General features: G+C 44.1%; 1 protein-coding gene across 1 annotated transcript in view; it reads left to right on the forward strand.

The window, feature by feature from the left end:
• The first annotated feature begins 1642 nt into the window (after nucleotides 1–1642).
• The window catches only part of GRK6 (G protein-coupled receptor kinase 6), a 47974-nt gene continuing 36488 nt past the window's right edge, over nucleotides 1643–13128 (forward strand). Inside the window, exons 1-4 of the mRNA XM_073651176.1 lie at nucleotides 1643–1799; nucleotides 3303–3398; nucleotides 6801–6913; nucleotides 7003–7080. Of these exons, the coding sequence (XP_073507277.1) occupies nucleotides 1748–1799; nucleotides 3303–3398; nucleotides 6801–6913; nucleotides 7003–7080 (339 nt within the window). The 5' untranslated portion in view covers nucleotides 1643–1747. The remainder of the gene's footprint in view (nucleotides 1800–3302; nucleotides 3399–6800; nucleotides 6914–7002; nucleotides 7081–13128) is intronic.

Genomic DNA, 13128 nt, shown 5'->3' on the forward strand with positions numbered 1-13128 from the left:
TATTCTGGTGTTTTTGCGCTACAGCTTTATGTAGCATTTTTTCAGCATCAGAAAAATATCCCTATCATCCCTAGCTGGTCCTACCCCTAAAAATATGGGTCCCGTTATCATCGCAATTATGGAACTTCAGTTATTCCATATTTCATATCGGAGTCGAAGTGTCTGGAGATTTTCTCTTTGAAGCTCGGGAAGCAAGCTCCAACAGTTACACGCAAATTATTGCAATCCTGCGTTTTAATCACCCCCTGTGTCTTCCAGGGACAAGATGCTCGCATCTTAACTAAGTTATAACATTTCTTGGCTGCCAGCAGTTTGTTTAAGACCTTATTCATGACTGTGTTAATTGAGGATTTGTGCTGAGATTTTTATGGAGACAGCTTTGTGCTGACCAAAAGGGAGAAATGGTTAATATCTATGACAGACTTTCAATATTCCTCAATATTTCCCTGACACCAGCTCTTATTCCCAGAAACTTTTTGGGCAAGCCTGGAGTTTCTTTTGTGTTAGTGGTGTGAGGTCAGTGACGCAAAGACATTTAACTCTTTAAAAACACCAGTTACCTACTTAAATCTGTGAAAATTGGTTGCCTGCCTACTTCGGTCAGCTGTAATACCCAGAACCCATTTGGACTGGCCTTAAGTGAACTGATTCTGATACTGCGCATCACTACCTGTGGGGTGAAATTAGTGATCCAAGGTAACTTAACCCTTTAAACAGTTCCTTTTTTCAAAGCAGTGTAAAATTGTTTGTCTGCCCAATTTGATGCCAGCAGTTATGCCCAGAACCCATTTGGGCCAGCCTAAACTGTAGAGGGACATTCCCTTCTAGCATCAGCAGTGAGAGGCCAGTCATTGACCCTTTGGTGCCCATTTTTGTGCTCTTGTGTATTTTTTGTAGCTGCTTTCACGTGTATTCACCTCTGGGCTCCTCATTGCATTATATTTTATTATTGTGATCATTTTTGCCCATTAAATTTGTAAAAAAAAACATAAAAGAACATTTTTCCCATTAAGAAACTGCTGAATAATAATGCATCAAGGTTCTCGCCATTCTCCTCCATCAGCGATTACCTGGACAGGCTAATAATGTATAATATATTATTTACAGCCACTTGTGCCTGCTGTAATACTGCTGCTCCTCACTAATGCTGCACTCCTGATTCCTCCACACATGCCTGTAATATTCATTACAAGGGCTGCACAGCACATGTCCTCCAAACACTGGATGGAATGAAGCCCTGCTGCAGTAGAAATAATGGGCAGAGGTTTGCGTGTCAGCCTGGCCACACACATAACAGGAGAGGCTACAGAGTACTGCTCGTTCTACCGTCATCATGCCAACCGCTATCACACGAAACAATTCAGCATCCGCCAACCAACACATGGCCGCCGTGACGTCACGCTGTTCTAAGTAGACTATGTAGCGCACAAGCATCTCCAAGGATTCCCACAACTAAGGGCGACTTTGAGTGACAATCCCGGCGGCCAATCACTTTCCAGAACTGCCAAAAGATCCCGCCCACTTAGGGCTGTTTTCCCAATCAGCGTAAGAGCTCAATGACAGCTACTACAGCCGTGTGAACGGGAATACAGTTAATGCTGTTCAACCAATCAGCGGTAAGTCCGGGGGTGCGGCTGATCGGTGATTGGTTGGAGTGGGTGGAGTCTGTCATTGGCAGCAGGGTGCTGGGAGTCTGGCAGAAAGTGAGTGGCCGCCCGAGGCTCGGAGTGCCCGGCCAGGCCAACCTATGGAGCTCGAAAACATAGTAGCCAACACCGTGCTGCTGAAAGCCAGGGAAGGTGGGTATGTGCATGCACTGGGGCGGCAGAGAGGGCACCGGCCGGGGAAAAGTTACACGTCTTCATATGGGCACGTCGGTGGTCGGCTACACTGCTAATAGTTGTGTGCACACTGGAGAGACGAGTGTGCAGCCATGGATGAGGATGAATGTAGGTTATGTGCTAGATGTAATGGGGAGGATAGCCATTACTGTGCCACTAATGCTATCCTGCATGGAGACTAGGAGAGAGAAGGACAGGGAGCTGCCTGCCAAGCACAGGGGCCAAGTCATCACCCATATCAATCAGGTGTCATCATCACCCATATCAATCAGGTGTCATCATCACCCATATCAATCAGGTGTCATCATCACCCATATCAATCAGGTGTCATCATCACCCATATCAATCAGGTGTCATCATCACCCATATCAATCAGGTGTCATCAGCTGGTCACTAGTATTGGGCTCCGAAACCTGAGCACCACACCATGTAGAGAGACTGTTTCCAGTAAAAAAAAAAAAATTGTAGGCACATCTGATTGAATTGGGTTAAGCACTTACTATATACATCACATGTGCCCCAATGTTCTACTATAAGCTCTGCTCCAGCCAGCTCCTCCTTTGGTATCTGACATAGGACACATGAAGGGGGCTGGCCGACTGCTCATTACTAGAACTAAGCCAGCCTCCCCTATCACAGACAGTGTATAGACAAAAAAAAGATGGCTGGCTGACTGATCATTACTATAGCTAAGCCAGCCTCCTCTATTATAGTCAGTGTATAGACAGAGAAGGGAGCTGGCCGACTGAACATTTCAATATCTAATCCAGCCCCCTTCTCCTATCACAATCAATGTATAGACTTTGAAGGGGTCTGGCTGATCATTGCAATAGTTAAGCCAGCCTTCTCTATCATCCAATGTATAGACAGAAAAAGGGGCTGGCCGACTGAACATTTCAATAGCTAATCCAGACCCTTCTCTTATTGCAGTCAATGTGTAGACTGAGAAGGGGCCTGGCCAGCTGATCATTTCAATGTCTAAGCCAGCCCCCTTCTCTGGGCACCTACTGAGACAGGAATCCCTGTTCTGTGTCGGGCACAAACCAGAAGAGAGCCAGCTTGGCTGATGCTTCTAGCTATACTTTGGGCACCTTTCAGGCATGAAGTATATTAGTGAGCTAATAATTATTAACCATTTACCAGTGTAACAAGTTTACCTACAGCTCATTTTTTAGCTGGAAAATCCTTTTCTGAAATGTGCCGTGCCCTAAGTGTTGCAACGTTTCTTCCCTCAGTGCACTCTTATCCCACAGTGGTGATGTAAATCGGCTGGTAATGATGTGTCAGAATGAAAAGTACCGAGTGTGGAAGTATGAAGTCATTTCCATTGATTTTGCATGTTAGCAATATTTTTCCTGAAAAGCGTGTAAGGCCTATTTAAACATGGCCATGGATTTGCCTAGATGCATGAAGCATCTGCTCTGCGGGACGTGATCTGACATTTCTCACCTTTATCTACAGGTGGTGGAGGGAACCGCAAAGGAAAAAGCAAAAAATGGCGACAGATGTTGCAGTTTCCACACATTAGTGAGTGCGAGGAGTTAAGACGTACTGTAGGTGAGTCCACCAGACCACCCCAAAACTGTCATTTCTAACGTGCCCAAGAAATATCCGTCCTCGCCCACACAATGAGATTCATGAGAAGTCTCCAACGCAGATAGGGTTGGCTAATATCATTTCATCGCTTCCTCTTGCTATGGTGTTCTTACCACTTCCTGTACAAATGTGTAAATGTGAGATCTTATGTGTTTCACAAGTAACCGTAGAAGTGAAAATGCTTCTGCCGGGCGTCATGTTCACAGGTCCGTTCTGGTAGGAACATGATGGCAGGAGAAGCTTTTGTTTCTGTCTTGTGGGATGGGTCTAGGGGAAGCAAACATGGGGAGAACATGCGGACATTGTGCGGACGTGGTCCTGGTCAAGTTGTACAGTGCCAGAGCGTGTATAGCCATTAAGCCACCAGGGTATTATGGAAGTACTAGGAAGGATTCTTCTATTTATTATTATTTAATTATTTTGTAATACATTTTACAGATTTTTAACAATTTTTATTGCTCCGTTAGTTCATATAGAATGAAGCCAATTTGCAAACCATCACGAGTGGATCTGCCACCGAAATATGCTGCTCTATGTAATGCGGCATCTTATAGCTACTGGTCCGCTTTTCTATAGCGACAATGGCACAAAAAACAACTAACTGAATACAGTGCACCTATAGCTACGAGTCTGCTTTTATTATTCTTATATATTTTGCAGCATCATAAAAGGGACTGTCAGCACAGGTTGACTGTTCAACCTAAGACCTACCGCTCTGTGCTCCAGGCCAGTCATTTATATCCATCTTCTCACTTGCTTGTTTTAGCCGACTGGCCGTCCTGTGAAGCACTGAGCCCCTGTACTTGGTTTAGACGGTCATTCTGAGCTGACAGTCCCTTTTTAAAGGGGTTACCCACAACCGGAGCTTAGTCACTTCAGGGCTAAATAGTAAATATTCGCCTCCACAGATCCGCTGTTCCAGTTATGTTGACGTTGCTATTCCAGGCAACTCATGTGACATTTTTATGTCACGTGACTGCTGCAGCCAATCAGCGGCTGGTGATTGGCCGCAGCCTTTACTATTTAGTCAAAAAAGAATATTCATGAACTGCAGCCAATCTGGAGACACTGATTGACTGCAGCGGTCCCATGACACAAAAATGGCTCATGAGCCACCAGGAATACCAGTGCTGACATCTCAGGAATGGTGACGCTATGGAGGTGAGGATCCATTGTTTTTATTTTAACTGTGGCCCCCTAGTAATTAAGTAGGGGTTTCCAGTAGTAGACAAGCCCATTAATCCCAGGGTGCTAAACCTATAAAAAGGGTTTATATATTACATATATAAAATGTAAGCAGGTACAATAATATAGGGGATACTAAGGAGAAATCTTGGAGGCGATTGGTTGAGGAACGTATGAGGGTGGAAGAGAGAAGAGATCTTGAGTGAAATGGAGATTGTATGGGACGGTATTGGGAGATCAGTTTGGAGATGTATAGAGGAGGCAGATTAAGAAAAGCGTTGGAAGTCATTGATAGTAGCTTAAATTGAATTGCTTGGAAATTGTAAGCGAGTGAAGAGAATTGCAAAGGGACGGGGTGAAGGAGTAGCAAGGGGAGCTGTGGAGGAATCAGGCAGCAGTTAAAGGGGTTGTCACCTTTGAGAAAATCTTGGTCCCTGGATGCAGTTTGTTATTAAAAAACAAACAAACAGTACCTTACTCACCATCCTTGGGTCCAGAGTGAAGTCTGATGCTTCTCCCGGTTATTTAGTGTTTGCTGTGGCGCTGACATCACATGAACAGCGCGGCAGTCAACCAGTGAACTCAGTGGCTCTGCCCATTTAGAATGAAAGCCCCGAACTCAGATCTGCTGAGCTCACTGATTGGCTGTCGATGTGACATCAGGGCCATAGCCAATAATGGACACCAGGATCAGCACCACAGACTCAATGCTGGATCTGTAGCCGATGAGTAAAGCGCGGTTTATTGTTTTTTTTCTGACACAATGCATCCATGGAACACGATTTTCTGAAATGGAATAACTCCTTTATGGACAGATTGGAGGGCTGCAAGATTGTTAGATGGAAGACCACCGAAGAGGAGGAGGATGATGACGACATGTACTAATATTTTGTTGACTTGGGGTTCACAAAAGGGTGAATTCGGGAAATGTTTTTTGAGTTGAAGGCAGCTAGAGGTAGTTAAGACTTGTATGTGTGATTTGAGGGACAGCGCAGAGTCAAAGCTTACACCCATGTAAGCAGACTTATGAGACAAGGGAAAGTGTGAAGCCCACTTCATCTCCCAACAGTATTTTTTTTTCCATTTGGCTGTCAGAGGGAATCTGTCACCAGGTTTTTGCTACGCCATCTGAGAGCAGCATAATGTAGGGGCATAGACCCTGCTTCCAGCGATGTGTCACTTACTGGGCTACTTGCTGTCATTTTAATAGCATAAATGTTTTATCTGCTGAAGATCTACCAGCTCTCTGACTGTTGAGCTCTGTATAAACCTACCCATACCATTGATTGGCAGCTTTCTGCCTCTGCACAGTGTACACAGAAAGCTGACAATCAGTGGTTTGGGCAGGGTTATACAGCGCTCATAAATATGGAGGACTACATGGCAGCAGGTTTACTGGTCTTTTAGTGATAATCAGTGATTTTATTAAAACCACACTAATCAGTTCAGTAAGTGACATATTGCTGGAATCAAGGTCTCTGTCTCGACATTATGCTGCTCTCCGATCAGGTTGCAAAAACCTGCTGCCAGATTTTATGTCTACAGCTTCTATCCATTTTTATGCTAGTGTAGGGAGTACAATTGGGGGAGAACGGTTGAACTTGATGGACCTAGGTCTTTATTCCACCTACATTACTATGGTATAATGAACCATAAATAAATAGCTATTCTATATTCTGATGCCTGCACTCACATTGCCGTCTATATGTCCCTTACTGCTTGCTAACTTAACTAGTATAAGTTCATAAGCAATAGAAGACAGATGAAAGGGAGTGTGACTGCAAGATCAGACTGCGCAGGGGTTGTTTGTAGTCTGTTACTATGGCGACGATAAGAATACAGACTGGTTGCAAAGCTACCAATTTTTTCATTTTTTTTATGTATTTGAGCGCTAAAAAATGGTTACAGTGGTGGATGATTCATTTGAAATTTGACACTAAAAGCTTCCATACAAACCATATTGCCTATATGGTAAGTATTGAGTGATGGGTATTACGCTGGCAGCCATTTGAGGTGACCGGTCACGGTTCTACCATAATGTGTGCAGATGTTTCCTGTACCTCTATCGGCTTGTTATTCTATGAAATCCATCACTGTGTGGAGCACAAGATGGCGTACGTCTTCATATCTTTTACACCACTGATGTTTTACCTTATGGTTTCTCTCTGTGTACAATAGAGCGGGACTATCACAGTCTTTGCGACCGCCAACCGATCGGACGCCTCCTCTTTCGTCAGTTCTGTGAGACTCGGCCAGAGCTGCTGCGTTGCGTCCACTTTCTGGATGCTGTGGTAGGACTTGTATATTACATATATATATATTACAGCATAAGAGGCACAATGGGGGATGCATTTCTGAACCACGTTCTGCTTATCTCTAGGCGGAGTATGAGGTGTCCCCAGATGAGAAGCGCAAAGAATGTGGACATCAGCTGATTGACCAGTATCTCATTAGTACGGTAAGGAATCTGATCCCGCAACATGAAGCTTTCTATGAACTGTGAGGACCTATATATCGCCAGATGTTCCAGGAGTTTTAGTATTGGTTGGGATCTGCTGGTCATCTTTTCGAATTAGTGGGTGTTCTGCTACAAGTAATGTATCCAGCAGATATTGGGGCAGTTAAGGGATATGGATGACGCACCCCTGGGCCTGTGTCGCGCAGCGTTGCGCACGCGGGAGCTTACCCGGAGCCGGATCTGTTGAGGGTTGTAGTCTCGTGGCGGTGACCCGGTCCGTGCCCAGGGAGTCAGACTAAGTGGCGCTGTATTAGCGGTAGATGTTGGACGACTACGCCACCCGTTGAATGCAGCGAAGGAGCTGCCGCTGCAGGGCAGACCGCTGAGGCCGGTGGTAGGATTGTGCAGCTTGATAGTATCACCCCCAACGGGAGGGGTATGGCCTCAGGGCAGCCGACGTGGATGATGGGGTAGCAGGAATCACTCAGAGACGATGCGGTGTAATTCAGGGTCTTTACTGGTGATAAAGATAGACCCTCCCGGAGTACTGGCTAGCGATCGGGGCCTGGTCAGTCCTTGAGCAGATGGGATCTCCCCTGGCCAGGCGGAGTTGTAGGCCTCCCAAACTGACTGTACTCTTCTGGCTACCTTGCTAGAGGCGGGTATAAGTAGCCCACGTCCCTGAGTGTACCGTGTGGTGCTCACCCGTATGGCCGGTGACTCGGGGCCTTCTAGTGGCGTCCGCTCCACGACGGCGGTGCTGGTCCCACGCGTGTGACCGTGCCTTCGGGTTTCTTGGCCAGAGGACCTGAAATCCCCTGCCGGGCGGTTTCTGCTGCTGGGTAAAGATTAGTCCCCACAGCCTCGGACTCCGGGTCCGGTGATAGCTTCTCAGTCAGGGCGAGCTCTGCAGCTGCCAGCCCCTGACTCCTTATAGCACTGCTCCCACAGAGCTCCTGATGTTCTTTTCCTATATCTGCTTCTCTTCTCTGTCTCTACTTCTTCTCTACTCACTAACCCTGCCTCAGCCCTAGGTTTATATAGGGGAAGTTCTTCCCCTCCCAGGACTGGGCAGGAGGTGTGGCATGCATAGGATTCCTGACCAAGAGACCTCCCACCTGCTCTCAGACATAACATTGCTGTTACTGTGGAAACCAGACCCCTGGGGTGCCACATGGTGACTTTCTGGGAAAATATTTTTATTGTAAAGGAATCAGTCAGCAGGTTTTTGCTATGTAATCTGAAGACAACAGCATGAGGTAGAGACAGAGACCCTGATTCCAGTGATGTATCACCTTTTTTACTAGGTGCAGCAGTTATGATAGAATCACAGTTTTCTCTGCTGTAGATCTAGCAGAGCTCGGTTGTTGATCTGTGTATAACAACCCCACACCACAGCTTTCTGTGTACATTGTATAGTGACAGAGAGCTGCTAATCAGTGCTGGAAGTGTGGCTGGACTAAGAGGTACAAGGTCAGTTGTCCACTGGAGATAATCCCTTGGTGATAAAACCTTGATTGTATTGAAACAGAAACATATAGCCTAGAAAGTGACACATTGCTGTAATCTTTCACTACATCATGGTGCTCTCAGATTACTTAGCAAAAGCCTGCTGACAGATTTCCTTTAAATGCATGTATTTTTTGGCTAAAAAGCATTTATGCAGCAGGGTTTCATAAACAAAAAATTGCACCATAAAGCATTTGGACCACCTCTACACTGACGGCAACATACATCAGGGTCTCACTTTCAAGAAAGTTGCATCAGCTATACATTTATGGCATATGCTGTAATAATGCAATAATTGTACAAGGTGGGAATACCCTCTTAAATTATTCTACAGTCTGTTGTGCTATGCACAGTGATACATAGAAGCTAGACAGTCTAACATTATTAATGAAACCCTACAGCAAAAAAGCTTTTTGTATGCATTTAGGTAAAAAAAATAGCCCTCCAATTTGTCCATAAAGACACTACTGAGTGCTTTAGCAGGAACAGGTCTGTAGAACTGCTAGAGCCGTCTTCTCAGGATCTTGGGTTGTCAATTGGCATGTGTCCATCATTTTGGGAAGTCTTTTATTCTTTTTAGACTGGGTTCAAGTCATTGTAAATTGGCACTACAAGTATAGCTGCCTTGGTGTAAAAAATGGGAAGCAAGAATGGATACATACGAGGGTCCAGCACTAAGCATGGCTGTGGAGCTGGAGTCGGTATAAAATATAAAATTGACTCCTAAAATAAATAATAAATTGGGTGCAGTAGTTCAATGCAGTTTGTGGGGAATATTTTTTCATAAGAATTTAGGAAAGTTCTGAAATGTTCTATAAATGTCTGTCCTATTCCTGATCTAAGGGTCTAGACTTTTAGCTGAGATGAATCTGTGCTGCAGTAAATTAATCACTTACACATGAGCCATGTATGAGGGAGTCGTGGAGTCGGTGTCATGGAAATTGAGGAGTTGGAGGTTTGGCTTACCGACTCCACAGCCCTGGCACTAAGGAATAGTCCTTCTTCAAGATGAATCAGATATGGAGTAGCTGCAAACATCATTGTTGACCAGTAAACCTTCCAACATATCTATCGGATGCAGCAGTGGTCCAAACCTGCCGATCTTCATCTGCTGCGTCATGTGGATGTCGGGTCATGCAGGAAAGATGACCCTAAGTCCCAATATGCAGATCTTGTATAGAATGGAGCAGAATGGTGCTGTTCTGCGGGGAAGCGCAGTGCACTAGTAAATCACCAGTTTAAATAAAATCAAAGGTTCTGCGAGGAGGACACAAATTCACCGTAGATCCAGCCATTTCCTCTACGCACATGATTCGGCCAGCATTTCCTTCTCTTTTTCATTTCCTTGCTGGGAGTTATTACCATCAGAACGTTAAAGGCCGCTATTCTGCATATGGCATAATGTAAAAGTACCTATTTTCTGCTTTCACTGTGTGTTTAGCATATGCAGTCTCTCAATGACAAGCAGTGTCCTTGTAATCTGCCTGTTAAACTGACAAGAAAAACTTTACAGGCAAGATCGTTATACAGCTGAAGAAAAATGTCACTTGGACTCTAGTTTATAGGCTACATTGTAGGTTCACTAGTTTGCTCCTACCCTCCCATGGATTTATTTTAAGGGAGCATTACAATAAATTTAAGGAGTTTAACACAAATTCCGCTTACTTGGTATATGAGAAAAAAAAACATAATTTGATCTAAATATCTTCAAAAGAAAGCCGCACTATACAAAACTGATCTAGCAAACGGGTGCAAGCCTCAGGGTACTGACCCAGTATCCTCCATATACATGCGGTATTGCCACTCGTCACACCGTGTCTGCAAATTGAGATTGTAGTTTGGCTTTTAACCCAAGTCATATGGCAAGGCTCGTTAAAGGGTCTACTATATGGCAAGGCTCATTAAAGGGTCTACTTCCAATAGATGCCACTAGAGTTCAAGTCCTCTTCCTCTCTGAAGAGAAAATTTGCATATTTAATTACCCACAGGAGCATTGCAAGGCTTATAAGCCTCCTCACATTGACTTGTCAGGCCAAACATGTCACTCTCCACAAGGAGAAACATTACCCCTTAGATCCTACAGCAAATGTAATATTTTATGGAGGCTCCTAATTGAACCTCTAACAGATGTAAAGAAAGCCTAAATCTCAACACTTGTACCAAGTAGAATTTTTAGCATTTCTTTAGAATAGACCCTTCTAAACGAACGTAACTGTTAGAACAAACAGGAATAACAGGTATAACAGGTGTTGAGTTGTGCAAGACATAAGGAATTCCTCGAAGAGCAGAGTGCTGGTGGTCATCAGAGTTTGCTGTTATGTACTCAGATTTTAGCGCAAAATAATGTTGCACAAATGTACCATAAAATTCAAGACTTCACAGTATATATTGATTGATTTCTTGAATAATCAAGTTCTTTGGTTATTAAAAAGTCAAATGGTTAAAAATAATATATGGAAAAGAAACAAGGGTTGACATCTAGCTTCCCCAAAATCCTAATTGTCTAGTATTGCTGCATAAATTGGTAATTTGATCAATAGAATCATAGAATGTTAGAGTTGGAGGGGACCTCCAGGGTCATCTGGTCCAATCCCCTGCTCAATGCAGATTCACTAAACCATCTCAGACAGATGTCTGTCCAGCCTCTGTTTGAAGAATGTTGTATTGTGATATAAACAAGCTTAAAGGGGTTTTCCCACAAACAAAGTACCGTATTTTTCAGACTATAAGATGATCATAAGACGCACCTAGGTTTTAGAGGAGAAAAATAGAAAAAAAAAATTGATGCAAACAATGTGGTCATGATGCAGTGTTATGGGGGAGGGTGAGGGTGTCTGCTGTTGACACTGTTATAGGGGTAATATCCCCCATCCTGGTATGCATGGCACCCTCATCCCCCATCCTGGTATGCGTGGCCCCTCATCCCGATCCTGGAATCACTTATATAGCGCCATTAATTCCACAGCACTTTACAGACATTATCATCACTGTCCCCATTGGGTCTCACAATCTAAATTCCCTATCAGTATGTCTTTGGAGTGTGGGAGGAAACCGGAGAACAAGGAGGAAACCCACACAAACACAGGGAGAACATACAACTCCTTGCAGATGTTGTCCTTGGTGGGATTTGAACCCAGGAACCCAGCGCTGTAAGGCTGCAGTGCTAACCACTGAGACACTGAATTCAACAATTTATCATTTATTAGACTGTGTGCTGTTATTTCTTCTTTTCAATGTAAGTTTTATCACTAGGATATCATTGCCCATTCTAGCGGCCTCCCATCGAGTCATCTGACCATGCCCCCTCCTGTGATAAGCACCTCACTGTCTATGGACTTCGTACATGGAGAGCCTGGTGTGGGCTGGGGCAGCTTTCTTAGTTCTGCTTCATGCTGCATCTAAAAACTCTGTGTCGGAATGGCTGCACGCAGTAAACTAAGTGCTACATCGTTAGATTCAGTTTTCTTTTCCTACATTATGCTCCACTCAGATGAGATAGCAAACACCTGCTGACAGATTCCCTTTAATGGTTCAGCTTTATAAAGAAAGCAAAATAGGAAGCCGCATTAATCTATTGTCATCTTGCACTATAATATCTGGTCTCCAGCTGGATCACTGACCATGATTTATTACTTAGAGTAGAGCAAAACATTTTTCAAAACCCTGGTCAAGCAGCCATATTGGTACTCCGTGGAAGCCATTCCAAACCACTGCACATTTCCTACTAACTGCGAGTATCCTGAGCTCCACTTCTGATAAGTACGCCCTGCAAAGTCATGACATTGCGGCACAACGAGCGCCATGACATTACTAATCAGAAGAGGTAGTAGCAAGTTTGCGCTGCTCTGGTCCGCCTGCCAAAGATGAATAATGTGACTACTGACTAAGGTCCTGTAAATCATTTCGATCAACTGTAGTATAACTACTAAGGTGTAGACACAACAAAGTGAGTTAGCAGTGGCCATATTGTTGCTATACTAATGGAGAGAGAAACCCTTGATCTCCACCAATAATAACTATGTACACCATTGCATTGATTTTTAATTCTTTATTTGCTTCCTACATGTAGAATAACTAAAATTTTCTATACATTTCCAACCATTTCTCTGCTGTAGAGTCTGTGCAACTCCTTCACTTAACTGGTTGTCGTACTGCTTCTGACAAAAATCTGATAGCATATTGCTCCTGATAGCTGTTGCATCCCTTTGTTCTTCCCCTCTCTTTTTCAGTGTTAAGTAGCAATAGAGAGTACAGCTTAGACACTGTAGCGCAAGCTATTAAAGAGAGAGGAGAGAGCATAGAGTTTGAAGGGGAGGAGATAAAACAGGCTTTGTAGTGAGAAATGGATGAGAAAGCCATCACACTTATTAGTGTAGAAGGAGGTGAGAATACAGGCAACATCTGCTGAGTTAGAGGGAGAGATCATAGGTGGCAACAGAAATACCTAAGAATCCCATCATTGTTTCTGTATAGGGGAAGAGGAGATTTCTCAGGCACTGTATTGGAGAAGTGCAAGGATAGGTACTGACGACAGCAGCA

The sequence above is a fragment of the Phyllobates terribilis genome, unplaced genomic scaffold (assembly GCF_046119375.1).
Source record: "Phyllobates terribilis strain yellow unplaced genomic scaffold, ASM4611937v1 Scaffold_11__3_contigs__length_659146591, whole genome shotgun sequence".
NCBI lineage: Eukaryota > Metazoa > Chordata > Amphibia > Anura > Dendrobatidae > Phyllobates > Phyllobates terribilis.